Source organism: Podarcis cretensis (assembly GCF_951804945.1).
Source record: "Podarcis cretensis genome assembly, chromosome: 14".
NCBI classification, from domain to species: domain Eukaryota; kingdom Metazoa; phylum Chordata; class Lepidosauria; order Squamata; family Lacertidae; genus Podarcis; species Podarcis cretensis.
In genome coordinates, this window is record NC_137183.1 from 7,697,111 (window position 1) to 7,717,428 (window position 20,318).

The 20,318-nt window shown below is 47.0% G+C and overlaps 1 protein-coding gene across 3 annotated transcripts in view; it reads left to right on the top strand.

Moving 5' to 3' along the window:
* Positions 1 to 2,419: 2,419 nt before the first annotated feature.
* ALPK3 (alpha kinase 3) overlaps positions 2,420 to 20,318 on the top strand; it is an 81,675-nt gene continuing 63,776 nt past the window's right edge. For 2 of the 3 annotated variants that reach the window (XR_013833031.1, XM_079953142.1), the window contains exons 1-3: positions 2,420 to 2,709; positions 14,542 to 14,580; positions 19,912 to 20,033. Coding sequence is in view for 2 of the 3 variants with exons in the window: in XM_079953142.1 (XP_079809268.1) it covers positions 2,549 to 2,709; positions 14,542 to 14,580; positions 19,912 to 20,033 (322 nt within the window). In the remaining variant the exon portion in view is untranslated. The remainder of the gene's footprint in view (positions 2,710 to 14,541; positions 14,581 to 19,911; positions 20,034 to 20,318) is intronic. The other variant, XM_079953143.1, reaches the window with a different exon arrangement.

Consider the following 20,318-nt stretch of genomic DNA (forward strand, 5'->3'; position numbering starts at 1 on the left):
AAGATATTTAAAGATCCAATTTTCCGTTTTACTCACGGGTTGCTGTTTAAAATCCAATCGTCCACAAGAAAAAGTCAGCGCTCTCCGGCAACAGCAATGCGGCTTCACTCTGTGAAAGAAGCGGTCGATTCAAAGCACCGCACCGCTCACCCCACGTCGCTCCGGATCCCCAAAACAGGGTTTCCCCGTGAGTAGGGGAGGCGCAAAAGGTGCCAGCCGAATCCCAGGTTCACAAGCTTCTTCCGCCTGTGATTTCAATGGGTCTCCGCCTTCGCCGTGGCGGTTCAGACCCAACTTTCCACAGAGCAAGTTCCTCCCAATTGGAGGAGCTCTGTCATTGCTGGGGGCGCCAACCCGGAAGTCCCAGAAGCGGCTTAGTCATGCTGGCCATATGACCTAGAAGCTGTCTGCGGACAAACGCCAGCTCCCTCGGCCTATAGAGCGAGATGAGCGCGCAACCCCAGAGTCATCCACGACTGGACCTGACGGTCAGGGGCACCTTTACTTTTACCCCTATAATACCTAGTGCTGTCCCTATAATTCCCTAAAGGCTTCTGGGCTTTTTTAAACAAATGTTATTTTAAACATATTTTTCAAGTTGTTATATATCATTTCCCTGTAAGCTTTAACCGTACTACAAGACCATCACATAGGAGAAAAAGAACCTTCTTTCTCATTACATTTCCAACATTTATTTCATTTGGATTTATACATTTTGCCAATTTACTCGGCGTTAGGTACCATCGATATATCATTTTCATATGATTTTCTCTTATACCATAGCATGCTGTAAATTTTATCTCCATATTCCACAACTGTTCCCATGCTTCCATATCTATATTATGACCAATATCTATTGCCCAAACAAGTTTCCCATTCCTGATACAATTGAATTTCTATCGAAAATATAGCAAATATTCATCAGTTTGCATCGGTGCCTATAAATTAGCCTGTACAAATCGGCATGCAACTCTCAGTGAGAGCCTTCTCCACTATGGTGAAAGGGATTGAATTTCTCTAGAAATTAGAGCCCCGTGTTATCGGTTTGCACCCAGAGCCATAGCTAGGTGATCTTGCGCCCCGGGCAGAAAAATCCAGATTGCACCCCCTAGTCACAGACCAATTAGCTTTTCTTTCCACCTCTCCTCCACCATCCCACTCCACCCATTCAATTCCTCACGCACTAATCAATATTTTTATTTATAGACATATTTATGGACATATTTTAAAGCCAATTTTGCTCCCCCGTCGCCTGCGCCTCTGGTGGGGGTCCACCTCACCACCTCCTAGCTACAGCCCTGTTTGCACCGCCACCTTATAAATCGGCATGTGCAGATTGCATGCAAAACTCGTCAGCCACTTTTTTTTGCGGGGTTTTGCGAGTGATCGCCCAAGAAAAAGAACAAGCATTTCTATTTTGGCCATGTGTCAATGGCCCCCCCACCCGCCCCTGAGGTGGTGCCCCAGGTTTCGGCCCCCAGGACCAGGACCGGATTTAGGTTTGATGAGGCCCTAAGCTACTGCAGGTAATGGGACCATTTATATGTCCAGCTGTCCTTTGTCAACAACAAATTGTTGCTTTTTTATGTTTAATATATGCTATATGGTAATTTATGGACCTAATAGATATCTAAAGCCATTTGCACATAACAAAATATGCATTTTATCAAAGGAATTGTTGAACTGAAATACAATTAAGAAGTATATCAATAGTGAAATACAATTAAGAAGTATATTAATAGTGAAATAATTATGAAGCTCTAACTTAAAATGATTTATTTGTAACAAACTTAATAATGCAAACACATTGGTATTTGGCAATAACAAAAGTTCCTTTAGAAACACAACTTACAAACTCATAATCTAGTCTCTAGAAACTTACTATAACATGAAATAAGAACAGGTGATATATGTTGCAAACTACTAATAATTATAAATAGCTTTATAAATATGAAATTAAGTGTTATAACCTGTACAATGTAACAGGGCCCATTACTTACATCATAGGAGCCTACACAAAACAAAACAAAACAAAACAAAACAAAACAAAACAAAACAAAACAAAACAAAACAAAACAAAACAAAACAAAACACTGTTGCTGTATGTAGGTTTTATTTTATTTTGGGGTTTTTTCTTATAATTTGGAAATGTGCATCCTGTTTTTTCCTCCTTTAAATTTTTGGGGCCCCCCAAGAGTGTGGGGCCCTGAGCTACAGCTTGTTTAGCTTATAGGTAAATCCGGCACAGCGCCAGGACAGCCATGCCGTCGGCTCCGTCTGGCAGCGAGCCAGCAGCGCGGGGGCCCCGACGGGCAGGGAGCGCGCCGGGCGCGGGTCCTCCCCGCCGTCCCTGAGTGACAGCCCCATGTGCGGACCACTATAAATAGCGGGTTCGGCGGCCAGCCGCGCGTGATTGACGGCTGCCGCGCTGCGCGGCGTCGAAGCGGACTGGGAGCCGCCCGGGACCCCCGCGCGCCCTGCCGCCGCTACCAGCTCCCCATTTTTCCCGGCCGGGAGAGACTGAGCGTCGCTCTTCGCTGCGGGGCAGATGGGCTCCAGGCGGAGGCCCCTGGGCCGCTCTTACTCGGGCAACGGCCCTTACTCGGCGTACAGCCCCGGCCAGGGCAGCGACGGCGAGGACAACGGGCCCCTGGTGGAGCACCGGCCCGAGCGGCGCAGCTATTTCCTGAGCGTGCGCCCAGAGAACAGGTACGCGCCGTCGGGGCGCACGGGGAAAAATCGGTGCCCTGGAGGGAGATGTGGGGTGCTGTTGGCATCCAGGCCCGGAGGTGGGGTGGGGTGGGGGGTCGGGAAAAGGTGGAGGCCCCCTAAGCGTTTGTGGTTACGTCGGGGGGCATCCCTCCCGGCGAGGCGGCAGGAAACAGATGGGCACCAAGCGCTTTTCTTTCGTGTTGGGAAGCGAATGGATGCTCGGGAGAGAGAGACTGAGGAAGGGCTCGTCGAAAGTAGGGAGAAGGAACCTGTGGAACTCATCGCCACCAGATGTAGGGAGCGGGGGCCGCTCGCTTACAGGGCTTGGAAAGGAGGAGAGGTGGATCGGCAACCGCCCTGGCAGTCCTTCCATGGAGCCCCGACGTCCAGTGGCAGCCTGTCTCATAGGATCAGGCGACTTGGAGCATGAAATCAGGGAGGGCAGTTTCCCACGTGTCCGGTTTGTGATTCCTCTTGGGGGGGGGGGAACCTTTGGTTCTCTGGATGCTGGACTCCAACTCCCATCAGCCCCAGCCAGCCTGGACCTGGACCCAGGGATAATGGGAGAGGTATTCTAGCACCCTTCCCCAGCCCTGGGCTACAGATGGACCTGATCCAGCAGGGCTCTTCTTACCTTATGTACTTATTAAAGTGCCAGAGGTATTTGAATTGTGCAGATTTCAGCGTTGGGCCTTGCTTCCCTCCCCTCTCCACATTGGAAGTATAAATGAAGGAAAAGGTGCCTTGGAGAATGTGCAAAATGCACTTTTTTCTCTCTCTCGGGACAACGCACTCACAAATCTACAGTTTTGTGGACAGTTGATAGTTTTGTGAGGCTATGAATCTCCTCCTCGAGTCCGGTGAAGGGATAAAGCAGATTATTTTTCCTGGGCTTTTGGGTGCCCTGGTGAACTTGGCCAATGGACCAGGAGGAGGGAGGAAGCTCTTTTATTACAGCGATTTCCTAGAGGTCTGTTTCGTTCCCTGCTGCTAACAAAGGACCTAGCTGATCAGCGAGCGCGATGTGCCAGGCGTTCTCCCTGGCCTTGAGGGATACCCAGGAGAAGAGGAGGAAGAGGGGAATCGCCTGCGAGGACAGAGAGCCACCGGGGCAAGCCAAGGCTTGCAGAGGCGACTTCTGCCTGGCCATTCGGAATTGGCTCTGCACCAGCTGCCAAATGGCTATTATTAAGCTGCGGGCCAGTAATGGAAGCTCTATGTATACAAGTAAAAGGGCTGATTTAGAGAACTCTCTATTTTCCTCTCTTTATTTTCATTTATTAGAATTTTCAGTTTCATGCATTTCAATAATTTTACAATCATTTCAATATTTCAAAACTCGACTTCTTTACCCCTCTTTCTGGGGTTCCTTAAATTTGTTTTTTATATTTTCTGCATAACCAAATTAATTTACTCATTTAGTCATCCGCTTTAAATATATACTCCTATAAAACTGCAGGTTAATATAATAATCCTGCCAATGTTCTTATCTGTTTACAGTTTATTTGTAAATATTCCATAAACCATTTTCATTCTTTTATAATAAGTTGTCATCTTGATTTCTTATTTTCCTGGTAAGTTTTGCCATTTCTGCACATTCCATAAGTTTTTGTAACCATTCTTCTTTCGCTGGGACTTCTTCGTCTTTCCATTTTTGGGTAGTTCTGTCCCTATAATTCCAAGAGAAAAGCTTTTGGATTTTTTTACAAACTTTATTTTAAACATATTTTTCAATTCATTATATATCATTTCCCAGTAAGGTATAACCTTACTACAAGAACACCACATATGATAAAAAGAATCTTTTTTCTCTTTATATTTCCAGCACTTATTTGATTTGGATTTATACATTTTTGCCAATTTACTCGGTGTTAGGTACCATCGATATATCATTTCCATATAATTTTCTCTTAGACCGTAGCATGCTGTAAATGTTATATCCGTATTCCACAATCGTTCTCATGCTTCCATATCTATATTATGACCAATATCTATTGCCCAGTGTGTATCATTGAGGATTTTACTTGCTCATCCTTTGTCTCCCATTCCAATAATATCTTTTACATTTTAGACAGCACTTTTACATTCCATTCCAACAGATCTCGCTCCAGTTGTGATATTTGTTCCCCAAACCCTCATATCCTATCTTTCTTAAATACTTTGTTCAAATGATGATATTGTATCTTCCCCTCTTTTAAAGCAAGAATTGTATACTACTTAATCAGTGAAATAAATCTCAAAGTGGTTTTAAATAGTATGAAATATTCATTTAAAAGATAGCAATTAAAAACAGACTTTAAAAACTATTGACACAACAAAATGACCAAACTCAAGTTTTAAAAGCCCGTATGCATAAAAGAACTAAATGGCTGGGTTTCAGGCTTCCCGAAACAGAAAATGTATTTAGCAGGCATTGAAAAGCAGTACAGTGAAGGCGTCGACAGGGATTTCCAGAGAAATCCAGTGCCACACTAAAAGATTGCTTTCTTGTGAGTGTGGAACATGTGGCACTTTGCAGTTCATGCTTGCATAAGAAGTCTTAGCTTAGCCATCCTCCCTTGTAGTGAGTCAACCTAATAAGTGAGCCAGTGAGTCATCCTTGTGGACTGTTAGCAACTTTTGAGATCCCTGCGGTGGTTTTTGAACTTCGGAGAACACAGAAATTGATGCCAGCCCGCTGCCCTGATTTCTCATTGGTGCTGACCGTTTTTCTTATGTGAGCAACTATTGACATTTCTGAGAGTTTCTGGACTGACAACGGCCTGCAGTCTTGGGAACGGTGTGCTGTGTTTCCTAGTGCTTGGATCAGTTGCTGAAAGAGCTGTTTTAAGACTGCAATCCTATACCAACTTGAGTTAGACGTATATAAGATTTATTGGGACGCGGGTGGCGCTGTGGGTTAAACCACAGAGCCTAGCACTTGCCGATTAGAAGGTCAGCGGTTCAAATCCCCGCAATGGGGTGAGCTCCCGTTGCTCAGTCCCTGCTCCTGCCAACCTAGCAGTTCGAAAGCACGTCAAAGTGCAAGTAGATAAATAGGTACCACTCCGGTGGGAAGGTAAACAGCATTTCCGTGCGCTGCTCTGGTTCGCCAGAAGCGGCTTTGTCATGCTGGCCACATGACCAGGAAGCTGTACGCTGGCTCCCTTGGCCAGTAAAGCGAGATGAGCGCCGCAACCCCAGAGTCAGCCATGACTGGACCTAACAGTCAGGGGTGCCTTTACCTATATAAGATTTGCCCTGTGAGGCTGTGCTCGAGACAGCAAGACTACAAACTGAGCACATCTGAGCAGGGATGGGGAAGCAGAATGGCAAATGGTTAAGGATGATTAGATCTGTGAGTCCTGCTCTGCCTGGAGGGCCATCACCTGAGTCAAGGGACATTTGGATTACAAAAATCCTGGGCAGCTTCGGCATTTGGTGACTAATCAGGTGACTGCAACTGGCGAGTCCAACCTGAAACTCTCCACATATTGTTGAACTGTGACTCCCATCAGCCCAGGCAGCAGGAATGAAGTCTGGACTTTTGGCAGCAGCCTCACCCTGCAGGACGGGGTTGGGGGGGGCAGTGTGGATGTTCTGCCCCAGGAGACTAATGGAACTGAATATGTTCCCAAATGCTCTGCTGGATTTCCCAGTGGATTGAGCGGGTGATCCTGTTACAGCCATGGCCTTGCTGTGGGAGGGTGAGGCGTGGAGGGCTGTTGACATGATCCCTCACGAGGCTCCTCTCTGATGCTGCAGAGCTTGCAGTGCTCCTTGGTTTACTGAGGAAAGCCATGGGCAATGCAGTAGGCTGGCAGGCGACTGGAACGCAGGGGGTGAAAAACAAATTCAAGCTTCAACGAAAAGAGGCGGGTGCACCAGGCTGAGCAAGCTTGGCAGTGTAGGCACAAGGATCTTTTCCCTGGGCACGTTTTTTTGGGGAAGTAAGTCCCGCTGCATCCAGAGGGGCTTTCTGACCCTCAAGAAAATGCGCCTAGGATTGCAGTTCGCGTGGCAGCGCAGGAGCAAAGTTTGCTGCCGGTCAAGCCAGCTGTCTTGCGTGGCAGCGCAGAAGCACAAGACGTACATCTTTTGTCGCCGTGCTGCCATGCGCTGCACCACAGTGCCCGCCAGGTGGAGATGTCAGTCGCCAACCTGCCATCCACAGATCTCCATGTGGTCCAGCTGCCTTGCCGGTCGCAAAGCGTGCCTGGTGTCCGGGGAATTTCGAACCCTGTAGGTCACACCTCTGCCTACCAAGTGGCAGAGAAGGTGGCAAAGAATTATTTTGCCGCCTCCGTTGCATCCTCAAAGAGCCGTCCAGCAGAGCTGCTTCAGGTGGTCTGGAGGCTGGTGGTACCAGCAGTGGTGGGCGGGCCTCTGGATCACTCAGCAGCATGATAAATTCAATTTCCTTGGCGCTCTAAGGCTCATTACACTTTCAGCTGAGGTGTTCAATGCAGTGCCTTTCCACACTCTATGGGATCCATATTGGTGTATGTTGTGGAAAGGACTCTTGCAATGATGCATCCGGCACCTTGCTCTCTTGACGCCTGCCCATCGTTTGCTGTAAGAGCCAGTTGGCAGTGACAGTGGTTCACCAGATGGGTCAAGGGTGTGATTTCTATACAAAGGCTCTTAACAACTTGGGTCCAGGTGCATCCCTCCTTGATCACTGGGGTGTTTCAGGGATTCAGGGCTCCCGATCTCCCGTGGGTGGCTTGGATGCAAGGCTCACATTCACAAGGAGACGTGTGCTCAGTATTGTGGGTCCAGTTTTGTGGGTCCCCCTTCCAGTTGAGGTCAGACCAGTCTCGTTCCTGTTGATGTCCAGCGCTAACTGAAAACTTAAAAAAACAAAAATAAGCCCAGCAGTTTTTAAAATTGGATTTTATAGTTTTAACTCAGGTTTGGTCATCTTGTAATTGTTTTTTTTGCACAGCATTTAGAGATGACTGTGATGAAGTGGTAAAGGAATTGTTTGAATATAAATAAATGAATGAAAATGAATGAATGATGGGAGTTGTAGTCCAACAACATCTGGAGGACACCTGATTGGGGAATACGAGTTTAGTCACAAAAGTGATTTGACTTTAAAATGTATGATAGCTGTATTTACTTGATGTAGATTCAGATTTCTTTTTAAGGAGCCTTTTCCCCCAGCGATGCTGCGTGACATAGACTAGCTAAGGTTGCAAGACAAACTTGTAGATTCCAAACATGGACTGCCACACATTCTCTAGAATCTGTCAATTCACCCCTAGGTCTAAGATGTCTATAGATAAAGAGCTGCTTCACATACTATGGGCATTCTTCCCTAAAGGCACCCCCAGTGTAGCAAATGATTTTTCAGGACTCTTGTTGACTGTCATCAGTAGCAATCAAGGGTGATGTAGGGAAGGCCTGAATTCAGACCCCCATCTCCCCATACAGCTCATTGTGTGGTCTTGGGCCAGTTAAAATACCCCAGCCTAACTTACCCTGCAGGGTTGTTGACGGTGTGTATGCTGCTGAGAGCTAATTGGATGAAGGGCAGGATAGCGGTGCAATAAATATTCCTACATGAAACATGTTGGGAATTTTGTTGCATAGGAAGCTCTCGGGGAAATGGTAACCTTTAGTGAGCCAGCTGGCTTTTGCAGCAGCGCAGAAGCACAAGATGCTCATCTTTTGATGCTCATCTTTTGTTGTGGTGCTGCCACTGCACCCAGCACCACAACGCCAGCCAGCGAGTTGCCAACCTGGCATCCAGCGATCTCCCCATGGTGGCCAATGGAGCCTGTGCCCATCACAAAACACGCCTGGTGCCTGGGGAATTTTGAACACGGGTCTCTTCCAACTCTGATTCTGTACCTCTGTGCTAACATCTGAAAGGCCACAGGCTCCCTACTTCGGGTATAGATGCTACTGAACTAGATGGTCCCACTTGTTGTAAGGCAACTTCCTCCGTTCAAGTTACCAGGACTAGGAGGGACCATTCTCTGGAGGACGGAGAGACCACCTGCCAGTCTGTTTGGCGTAGATGGACCAGTTTTCTGATTCCTTAGAAGCCATGCTATTGCCTTTTTCTCTCTTGTAAATATGTGAAAACATGCACTGGGCATGCCTCAGCCGGTTGTACCCCCCAATCACATGCTTCCCAGATGGTCTGCATGCTTCAAAGATATTTAGGATTCAAATCCTGCTCTTCAAACTTGACAGAGAAGAGTCAACACTTTGCGAAAGCACAACTCTCTCTTTTCTCCAGTGCCTTTGCAGCTATGTAAACACTCATGTTGCTGGCCACAGCAATTGTATAAATAATATGAATGATAAAATTGTTGTTGTTATTACAGTGGTACTGTGGGTTACAAGCTTAATTCGTTCCGGAGGTCCGTTCTTAACCAAAAACCGTTCTTAACCTGAGGTGTGCTTTCACTAATGGGGCCTCCTGCTGCCGCCGCACCGCCAGCACACAATTTCTGTTCTCATCCTGGGGCAAAGTTCTTAACCTGAGGTACTACTTCTGGGTTTGCAGAGTCTGTAACCTGAAGTGTTTGCAACCCGAGGTACTTCTGTATTATTATTAATTGCACTACTGCCCAAGAAACGGGACGCAGGTGGCACTGTGGGTTAAACCACTGAGCCTCTTGGGCTTGCTGATCGAAAGGTCAGTGGTTCGAATTCCCGCAGTGGGGTGAGCTCCCGTTGTTCGGTCCCAGCTCCTGCCAACCTAGCAGTTCGAAAGCACACAGCAACAAGTAGATAAATAGGTACTGCTCCGGTAGGTTTCACCAGAAGCAGCCCGGAAAAACCGTCTGCAGAAGTGGACAAACGGCGGCTCCCTCAGCCTGTAAAGCGAGATGAGCGCTGCAACCCCAGAGTCGTTCGCGACTAGACTTAATTGCCAGGGGTCCCTTTACCTTTACTATCCAAGAATATTTATGGGCATCCCTTTTGAGCTTCTCTCAGGCTGAGGATTACTTGGTGTGGAGGAGAAATATCTGTAATGGAAATGAGCATTTTGGCTTTTTAAAGAGACATTTGCATTGCAAACAGATTGACCCAGACCCACATTAATAATAATTTATTATTTATACCCCGTCCATCTGGCTGGGTTTCCCCAGTCACTCTGGGCGGTTTCTGACAAAACACTAAAATACAATAACCTATTAAACATTAAAAGCTTCTGTAAACAGGACTGCCTTCAGATGTCTTTTAAAAGTTTGGTAGTTATTTTTCTCTTTGACATCTGGTGGGAGGGCGTTCCACAGGGCGGGTGCCACTATCGAGAAGGCCCTCTGCCTGGTTCCCTGTAACTTGGCTTCTCGCAGCGAGGGAACCGCCAGAAGGCCCTCGGAGCTGGGCCTCAGTGTCCGGGCAGAACGATGGAGGTGGAGACGCTCCTTCAGGTATACTGGGCCAAGACTGTTTAGAGAGAGCCAGTGTGGTGTAGTGGTTAAGAGCTATAGACTCGTAATCTGGTGAACAGGGTTCGTGTCTCGGCTCCTCCACATGCAGCTGCTGGGTGACCTTGGGCTAGTCACAATTCTTGAAATCTCTCAGCCTCACTCACCTCACAGAGTGTTTGTTGTGGGGGAGGAAGGGAAAGGAGAATGTTAGCCACTTTGAGACTCCTTTGGGTAGTGATAAAGCAGGATATCAAATCCAAACTCCTCCTCCTCCTCCTCTTCTTCTTCTTCTTCTTCTTCTTCTTCTTCTTCTTCTTCTTCTTCTTCTAGGGCTTTAAAGGTCAACACCAACACTTTGAATTATGCTCGGAAACGTACTGGGAGCCAGTGTAGGTCTTTAAGCTTTGCCCTGTGCAGTGGTGATGCTCCAGGGTTGTTGTGTAGAATGTCTCTTGCGTCAGCACCCTGGCTTTCAGCCCCCTGCGAGGCTGTCCTTCGAGTCACTCTCTCTGGCTCCTCCACTTGTACTTTCCATGTTGTGAACTGGGAATGTTGTGGCTTGTCCACCAAGTGGTCCTGTTTCAAAGGACTAAAGGGACAGGCTTGTTTCCCCAAAGCCTTAGCTAGCTGAAATAGCATGAATTGTGTCATGGGGCCGAATGAGACATGATGTTGAACATGACATTTGGTGCTGTGATGTTCCACCAGTGCTTGCAACGATCTAATTCAGTTTAACCAATTTGATGAATTCGAAAATCTCAAAATTACGATATACCTGAAATGAGTTCCTATAATTCCCAGGTGAACTGAACATGAATTAAGTTCCATTTGCTGTGGCACTTTGGGTGATATTTAATCCAATCCAATTTTAATTTTAATTGAATTTTAGATAGATGCACAGATAAATAGTTGGTAGATAGGGATTTCATCACACTTTGCTGTGTGTGATTGTGGCCATTGCAATTACAATTTTTAGCTGTCTGAAAAGTGGCTCTGCTGTTTTGGCTTGAATATCATAATGGTTGGGGACATGAAACAGAACAGTTGTCCACAATATGTACCCGTTTGCATTCTGTGATGTTTTCTTAGTCTTCTTAAGTATATTTTGCACTTTAGCAAAGCAGCTGGTACATTTCTGAAGGCAGAAAAAAACCGCGGAGGACCACATGACAGAACTGTGAACTGAACTGAAATGGAACTCGTTCCTTTTTCAGCTTGACCTGGGGAAAAATGTTTTTAAAAATAAACTTTCCAAGCACTGAGTTCCATTTTCCTTTGGGAAAGGGGGGCGAGCTGGGTTGGGACTGTGGCTTGGGAGAGCGGGGCTTTAGCCCTTTGGGCCCAATGCAGACCTGAGTAGAACCCCCCTCCCACATTTGCAATGGGAGGAAAGCTCCTATCAACACCAGTGAGGGCTTTACCCCCAGCCTGCCCCCCCCTCCACGATTTCAGTTGAAATCTCAGTGGGGAAAGGCTTACAACCTCCCTCCTCCATGCCACGGCCTTGATCAAGCTTGGCGCCTGCTCTCTGTGCCAGCTCTTGGTTGAAGAAAAATGAAATATGCAGTGCCAGACCACACGGCAAATGTCATGTCTACTTTGGCCTTTCGAAATGGGGACAGTCACGCTGCAACAGTGGGTGATTCAAAGCAGGGAAGGGATGGGCAGAGCAGAGCAGAGGGGCTGAACTCCCCTGCTTACCGGTTTTGCTCCTGCAACCACTTCTTCCCAGCTTTGTGTTCCTTTGAGCCATGTTTACACTGGGTCTCTGAGCCCAGACAGGGAAAACACAGCTGGAGTGGTAAAGTAAAGGTAAAGGTACCCCTGCCCGTACGGGCCAGTCTTGACAGACTCTGGGGTTGTGCGCCCATCTCACTTAAGAGGCCAGGGGCCAGCGCTGTCCGGAGACACTTCCGGGTCACGTGGCCAGCGTGACATCGCTGCTCTGGCAAGCCAGCACAGCACACGGAAACGCCGTTTACCTTCCCGCTGGTAAGCGGTCCCTATTTATCTACTTGCACCCGGAGGTGCTTTCGAGCTGCTAGGTTGGCAGGCGCTGGGACCGAGCAGCGGGAGCGCACCCCGCCGCAGGGATTCGAACCGCCGACCTTTCGATTGGCAAGCCCTAGGCGCTGAGGCTTTAACCCACAGCGCCACCTGCGTCCCATAGCTGGAGTGGTAGAGGTTGGCAATAGGTATGTATTTATTGACAGCCGGGATGGGGAATTTGTACCCTCCAGATGTGGTTGGGCTTCCAGCCCCCATCATCCCTTGCTTGGTCAATGGGGAGAGATAAGTCCCCAGCCCGTGGTCACACTCTGACCTTCATGGCAGAAGGAGGATTTTCAACATGAGTTTCCTCAGTCCTAGTCCATGACACCACACTGGCTCTTAATAGAGGAGAGGACAGTGACTGGAAGCATTTGTGACCCATCTTCTTCAGATTTGTATCAGACTTTCTGGTAGAGGTGACAGTCAGATGATGATGATGATGATTATTTTATTTTCAATTTTATTCATTTCAATAATTTTATAATCATTTCAATATTTCAAAACCCGACTTCCTTCCCCCTCTTTCTGTGCTTCCCTAAATTTATTTTTTAATATTTTCTGCATATCCAAGATAACTTAATTTGTTCATTTATTCATCTACTTTAAATATATACTCCTATAAAACTGCTGTTTATTACAATAATCCTGTCGATGTTCTTATATGTTTAAAGTTTGTAAGTATTCCATAAACCATTTCCATTCTTTTATAAAAAGTTTGTCATCTTGATATCCTATTTTTCTGGTAAGTGTAGCCATTTCTGCATATTCCATAAGTTTTTATATCCATTCTTCTTTCTCTGGGACTTCTTTTCATTTTTGGGCAGGTAACATTCTTGCTGCTGTAGTCACATACATAAATATTTCTAAATAGTTTGGATAGTTCTGTCCCTATAATTCCCAAAAGGAAGGCTTCTGGTTCCCCCCCACAAACTTTATTTTAAACATCTTTTCCAATTCATTGTTTATCATTTCCCAGTAAGCTTTAACCTTACTACAAGACCACCACATATGATTTAAAAAAACATTCTTTCTCTTTACATTTCCAACATTTATTTGATTTGTACATTTTTGCCAATTTACTCGGTATTAGGTACCATCAATATATCATTTTCAAATAATTTTCTCTTAGACTGTAACATGCTGTAAATGTTATATCCATATTCCACAATTGTTCCCATGCTTCCATATCTATATTATGACCAATATCTATTGCCCAGTGTATCAATGAGGATTTTACTTGCTCATCCTATAGAGCTGACAGTCTGGAGGCAGGCTGGGACCGGTCAAGTAAGTAGCTAAGGTAAGGTAGGATGGTCATTTGAGAGCAGCTCTGTAGCTCAGAGATGGGGAACATGTGATACCCCCTTCCTAGATGTGAGAATCCAACTGACTTCATCCTGGACTATTGACCATGAAGGCTAGAACTGGTGTGAGTTGATGTTCACCAACAATCTGGAGGCAAAACAGGTTCCCTGGTCTCTTCTGCACCTGAACAATGAACGACGCTCACTGAAGAAGCAGGTCAACCCTGGAAACTTTATATCACCAAATGAAACCCAATTAGCCCCTTGTGTCACCTGATTCCTTCAACTCACGCTGTGTCCCATGTGCCATGGTGGCACTTCTCCAGGGGATGGACTTCTGGAACCACCTTAATAAATGAGCTAATAACGAGGGCTCTATTGCAAGGAGACGTTATTGTCTGGAATGGCTCGCAAGCAGGGCTGTTAGGGAGGTGAACAGCTGACTAAGAAAGAGCTGGGCTATTTATATATAGCTGCTTTCTGGAATGCTTTCGTGCTCCAGCTGAGCTACTACCAGATCCTGCTCAAACAGGTCTCTGGTTTCCCCGAGAGGTATGTCGACACCTTGGGGTCAAGTTGTGCAGAGGTCACCCAGCCCGGCCGGTGTGCAGTCCCTTGTGGCTCTCTCCTGGGTGAATCCAGCACCGTTTGCTCTCTTGCAGTGCCAAGGAAATGGGGCCTGAAATCCAGTCCCATCCTCATCCTTCACAGTGGAGAAGGTGGGCTGCCAATCCGCTGCCCCGAATCTCGTTCTGACAACTGTGCCAGCCCTCGCTGCTTTGTGCCCACAACCGTGCGATGCCTGCCTAACACTTCCAGGTGGCATTTGGGGGATATACAGAACTGCCCTTGCCTTTCTTCCCTGCTGTTAACGACCCTTTTCATTCATAGCCTTTGGTTGCAATTTACAGCGTCGTGTGTTTATACTGGCAGGCGGGAGGCAGCTGAATTTTATTAATAGTCTCTTGACTCGTGTTGCGAGGACTCATTTAATACATCCCAATAACTGTTGTTTTGAGCTCCCTTTTATGCTTTCTTATTATTACTTATTATTACTCTCTTAAATTCTAATTATTTTGTTTGCTGTCTCTGCTTAGCTTATCAACCAGCCGGTTATCTCCCTCCAGCTTTGGAAGGTAAATGATATTGTATTAGTCTTGTCTGACTGCACACTTCCGGGGTCAAGAAGACTTTCTGTGCAACTCACCCACTGAGTTCAGGGGTACTAACCGCACTGACAATGCTGCCTCGATCCTGCATGCTTATGCTTGCTTGTACTGAAGAAACTCCGTAAAGATGTGTGGAATACACAACAGGAGAGTTTTAAAGAAGGAGGATGCTGTCCCCCCCACTCTGGGATGCTTTGGTTCAAGTCAGCTCCCTCGAACTTGGTGCCTTCTCACTGGAGGTGGGCCCCTTAGCACTGCCCCACCAACCACAGTCTGCCCTCAGCCAGCCTCCACCTGCCTGTCTTCTTTCTTACAGCCAATCAAGCGGTGGCTGTGCCTACTGTTGGTCTCCCTCCCTTCCACCCTACCGGTCCAAATGGGCACCACCCAACATTATTCCAGATGTTTGGAACTACGAGACGCAGCAGCGCTGCTGGCAGTCATTGTCCGCAACATTTAGAGGGAACCAGGTTGGGAGAGGCTGGCTTTAATAAGTTGTGTTTGCTATGTGAAATGGCTTGACAAAGGTTATGGAAGGCTACCTGGCTTTTCCAGATTTGTCACCAGTTGCTAGGAGCAGGCACCAAATCTCCTGAATATGGCTTTTGGCAATGCTTCTGTGTTGGACGAGGGGCCTGCTAGAATAGCAGAGAGTTTGATTTTACAGGGAAGGGAGAAACTTCTCTTTGTGAATAAAATGACCCATCTTCTTCAGATTGTTTCCTGTCCCAACAGGAGCAGGAGAGATGAGTAACTTCCAAGCTAGATGAGATGTACATTAGTCTGAGGACTGCTTCTCTTTTACAAAGCACCTTGAGGAAGGGGCAATTTGGAGTGGGGGAGGGGATGCTGAACCCTTTTCCTGCCAGACCTCTTTCCTCCTGAAACTCTCTCTACTGTGGGGTTCCTGAAAGATAAAAATGAGCTTGGAGACGTGCAACAAGGTTGGGGAGTGTGTAGAGACAGAGATCCATGGCGGAAAAGGGCTGGAAGGGAAAGTATTAAGCCAGGCACAGGCAAACGTGGCCCTCCAGATGTTTTGGGACTACAACTCCCATCATCCCTAGGTAACAGGACCAGTGGTCAGGGATGATGGGAGTTGTAGTCCCAAAACATCTGGAGGGCCGAGTTTGCCTATGCCTTTCTAGAAAAATAGGAAGCTGACCTCCAACAGATTAGAATATCTGTTCATCTAACTTAGTGACCTGCACTACAACTGGCAGCAGTTCTTACAGGGTCTCGGGTGGAGGTTTTGCCCCTTTCCTGCCATCTGATCCCTTTACTCAGAGATGCTAGGGATTGACCCTGGGATCTTCTGCATGCAAGCATGTGCTCTGCCACCAAGCTGTGGGCAGTCTCCTAAAAGGGGCTTTATAAGGGAGAAGCAGCTCTCTGACGGCGTATATTAAAATTTGGCTCTTATGCTGTGTTAAAGACAGGGAGGTTTCATGATTTAAATGCATTTAAGAAAAACTTCAACAGTCCACACACTTCCTGATCTGCCACGGTTTGCACTGGACGTGTTTGCGTGTGTGTGTCTTTGCACAGAATCCTGAACTTTCTTAAGGTAATAGACATTTTTGCACCATGGAGCTGGATCAAAGCCATTCCTTGTTGTCCATCCTGCCTACAGCGGTAAATTTGCACCATCCCATCCACGCACCAATTTACCTAGACTTTCTGCTGATTTTCTTTAAACACAAGGTGAGCCTCATTGCAACACCCCCCCCCCAAATCTCCCTTGCTTCCTTCCACCTTTCCTTCCAGCAAACTGATTGGACTCTGTATATAAACGCACAAGAGCAGGCATGCAATTCAGCAAAGCTCCAAGCTGCAATTTGCAATGGAAATGTCCTGTGGAAATGGCATGGGCTGGAACCAAGGAAGGAAGTGGGGATGGGAAACACATGCACACAAAACAGCGATGAAGTGTGTGGTGTAGATGCACCCCAAGAGCATTCTCCTTTGGTCTCTGTATTTTTGCGCATACCAAATTGCATGGGAATCTGATACTGGATGAAGAATGTGGATCCCTGAGAAGCTTGTGTGGCTAATCTTTTCCTCCTCAAAGCAAATACTTAGCCCTCAAGCTTGTTGTGGGGGCTTGAAAAATATTTTGAATTCTTGGCCACTGGCATCAGATTTCTAGGGGGCTTGGATTTTTTTCTTTCTTTCCAGCTTTTCTGGCTTAGCTGTTTGTGACCTGCATTCTCAACAGTCAGTCTCTCTTTCCAGGAAACTCCAGGAATCATAGCTCTTCAAAGGGTCTCCCAAGAACTCTCAACACCCTTAACAAACCACAGTCCCAAAGATTCTTTGGGGGAAGCTGTGACGGTTTAAAGTGGTATAATACTGCTTTAAATGTATGGTGCAGATGGTGCATTAGATGTCATGGCTCCTCGAACTGCAGCTGTTTCATAGTTCCATAATAGCCACGGGGAGAAATAGGTGTCGTCGTCCCCAGCCCCCTGGGGAGCAACTTAGGAACCAGTGTGTACTTGTGATACTTTTCTCATCAGCACAGGTGACTGAAGCAGTGAATGGGGAGGAGATAATATTAACAGGTACCGTATTTTTCGCTCTATAACACGCACCAGACCATAACACGCACGTAGTTTTTAGAGGAGGAAAACAAGAAAAAAAAATATTCTAAACGAAAAAGTGGATGTATGATTTTTGTGGTTCATGCTGTGGCCACAGACATGTTATCTGACAGTGAGTTTGGAGTAGCCCAATGCAAAAATCCTGAGGATCCATGTGGATCCATGCTTTGTAACCATGTTTTTGCACCACTGCGACCCCAAGCAACAGTGGGTGCGTGATTTTTTTGGTGCAAGATGTAGCCATGGACATGCTATGTGATCTGATGGTGAATTTGGGGTGACCCAGGGCAAAAATCCAGAGGATCCATGCTTTGTAACCACGTTTTAAGTGGAGAGGGAAGGAAAAGCACTCAAGGGACAAGGAGCACGCATGGGGTGTGTGGAGAAGGATGCTGCTAATAATGCTATTTAGCGAGCTGAGTGAGGAGGAGAGAGGGACAGAGAGCCTGCTTACTTTAAAGGAGTCAACCGGACAGGAACCGCTTACACGAGTTTGCTCCTCTCCCCTCCCGCTTTGCTCCTTTAAAGCAAGCAGGCTCTCTGTCCCTCTCTCCTCCCCACTCAGCGGCTCTTCTCCCGCTTTGGTGTTTCAAAGCGAGCCACGGAGGAGGGAAGGAAGGGGAACCATGGATCCTCTGCTCACAACTGCAGCAGATCCTCCCCGCCACCCGTAGGCATTCGCTCCATAACACGTACAGACATTTCCCCTTACTTTCTAGGAGGAAAAAAGTGAGTGTTGTGGTGCAAAAAATACGGTACCTCTTTTGAAGGGACACGGGTGGTGCTGTGGTCTAAACCACAGAGCCTAGTGCTTGCCGATCTGAAGGTCGGCGGTTTGAATCCCCGCGACAGGGGAGCTCCCGTTGTTCGGTCCCAGCTCCTGCCCTCCTAGCAGTTCGAAAGCACGTCAAAGTGTAAGTAGATAAATAGGTACCGCTCCAGCGGGAAGGTAAATGGTGTTTCCGTGCGCTGCTCTGGTTTCGCCAGAAGCGGCTTAGTCATGCTGGCCACATGACCCGGAAGCTGTCTGCGGACAAACGTCAGCTCCCTCAGCCAATGAAGCGAGATGAGTGCCAAAACCCCAGAGTCATTTGAGACTGGACTTAACTGTCAGGGGTCCTTTACCTTTACCTTTTAGTCTTTAGATGCAATTAAGTCTTTCTCATTGGGAGCCAAAAGTAGACCTGGCATTCGCTTTTCACTTAATTATTTTTTCAATGCAAATAGCAGATCAGCGGTAGGCATATTGTAGCGATGGGGCTGGGGAGAGGGTTAACCCTTTCCTTTCTATGCATGGACCCAAGGAAAACCCCACCCCTAATTCCGGTATTTGCTTTGGGGGAGGACCCTGTCCCCAATTCACTGTACACTTACCAGTTGGAGTCAGGTCTGCTGAAATCCCTTAGACCACTCTTCCTCAAACTTGGATCCCCAGCTGTGTTTGGACTACAAGTCCTATCATCCCTAGGTAGCAGGACCAGTGGTCAGAGACGTTGGGATCTGTAGTCCAACAGTGGGGGACCCAAGTTTGAGAATCACTGCATTAGATTGACTTCCCTGAATCAATATGTCTAGCATTGCACCACTGCACGCCTCTTTTCAATAGACAGAAGAAGAATTCACAGATGGGACCCTATTTGACAGCTTGAAGTGCATCCGCAGATCTTTGTCAAACATGTGGACATACCTCTGAGTTAATTCAAGGACATGCCCACATGACATGCGTTGTCTAATATGTTGATGCAGAAACAGTTGCATGTCCTCTTGATCCTCCGAGACCCATGAAGAGGTCCAGGGTCAAAAGTATTTTGGGTGTAAAATCACAGAGGCATGGGTGTGGCTAGGACATGTGTGCCCATTTTTGATCAGGTGACTGTCAGGGCATATCTGAATATAAAAAACTATGGTTCATTCTAGCCCTCCAACCTTTCCCCCCAGAGATGGATGTTGCAAAGAGGCAACAGCAGAACTCTGGCCCATGTTGATAACATGGATGAGTCCCCATGCTATAATTCCAATGGGTTAGGGTTACGCCTCATCAGAATAGACCCAATTAAATGGATGGACATGACTAAAACCTTTCGACTAAAACTAAAAGTACGGGGTCCCACGCACACTGTATATTCGAAGCACACCAGTTCTCCCACGGAATCATGGGAACGGTAGTTTGCCTCTCACAGGGCTACAATTCCCAGGAGTCTTTGCAAGGAGGACGATGTGCTTCAAGTGTATGGTGTGTACACAGCCTAGGTGGACCAATGGTTGGACTTGGGCAGCATGTGCAACATATATTCAAAGCACACATACCTTCCCAAGAATCCTGGGAACTGTAGTTTGTTCAGGGTTCTTGGAATTGTAGCTCTGTGTGTGATAAACTAGCACCCAGGCTGCTTGGGGGGGGGGGCAGGGAGATGTGCTTTAAATGTATGGTGTGTAACCTTAGTTTGATGCGACCCAATCATTGTTTGATAACCAACGGGAGCAGTTTCATGATCAGTTTTCCCAGAGCTATGCCTCTTTTAACTCGGCCAGCAGTTTCTCAGTGGGAGTCAAACTGGGATGTGAGGCTAAGGTAGATCCTTGTGAACAGGGAGGGCGGCGGTGGGGGGGACGGGACAAGGGCATGGAATGCCTTCGCAATTCTTCCCCATGTACCTTGACCATGTTCTAATATTGTTACTTGTATTGCTTCCAGGAGCACCTTCTGTGCGATCATTGCTCAGCTGACTGAGGAAACCCAGCCCCTTTTTGAAACCACTCTCAAGTCGTACGCTGTCTCCGAGGATGCAGATGCCAAGTTCACCTGCATCGTGACAGGTACGTTAGCACAGCTAGCACAGCAGCAAGATGCAGGGATTCAGATAAAGTGTAATGGCTGTTGTTGTTGTTTAATTAAATTTGTATACTGCTGTTCAGCCATAGACCTCAGAGCGGTCCACGACATAAAATGGCAGTATAAAAACCACAAAATGCATAGCAAAAAAAAGATCAAACGAATAATCTCTGCTCCCAAAACACATTTAAAAGGGCATCGGATGTCAATCGGCCAAAGGCCTGGTTGTAGAGGAATTTTTCACCTGGCGCCTAAAGGTGTACAATGAA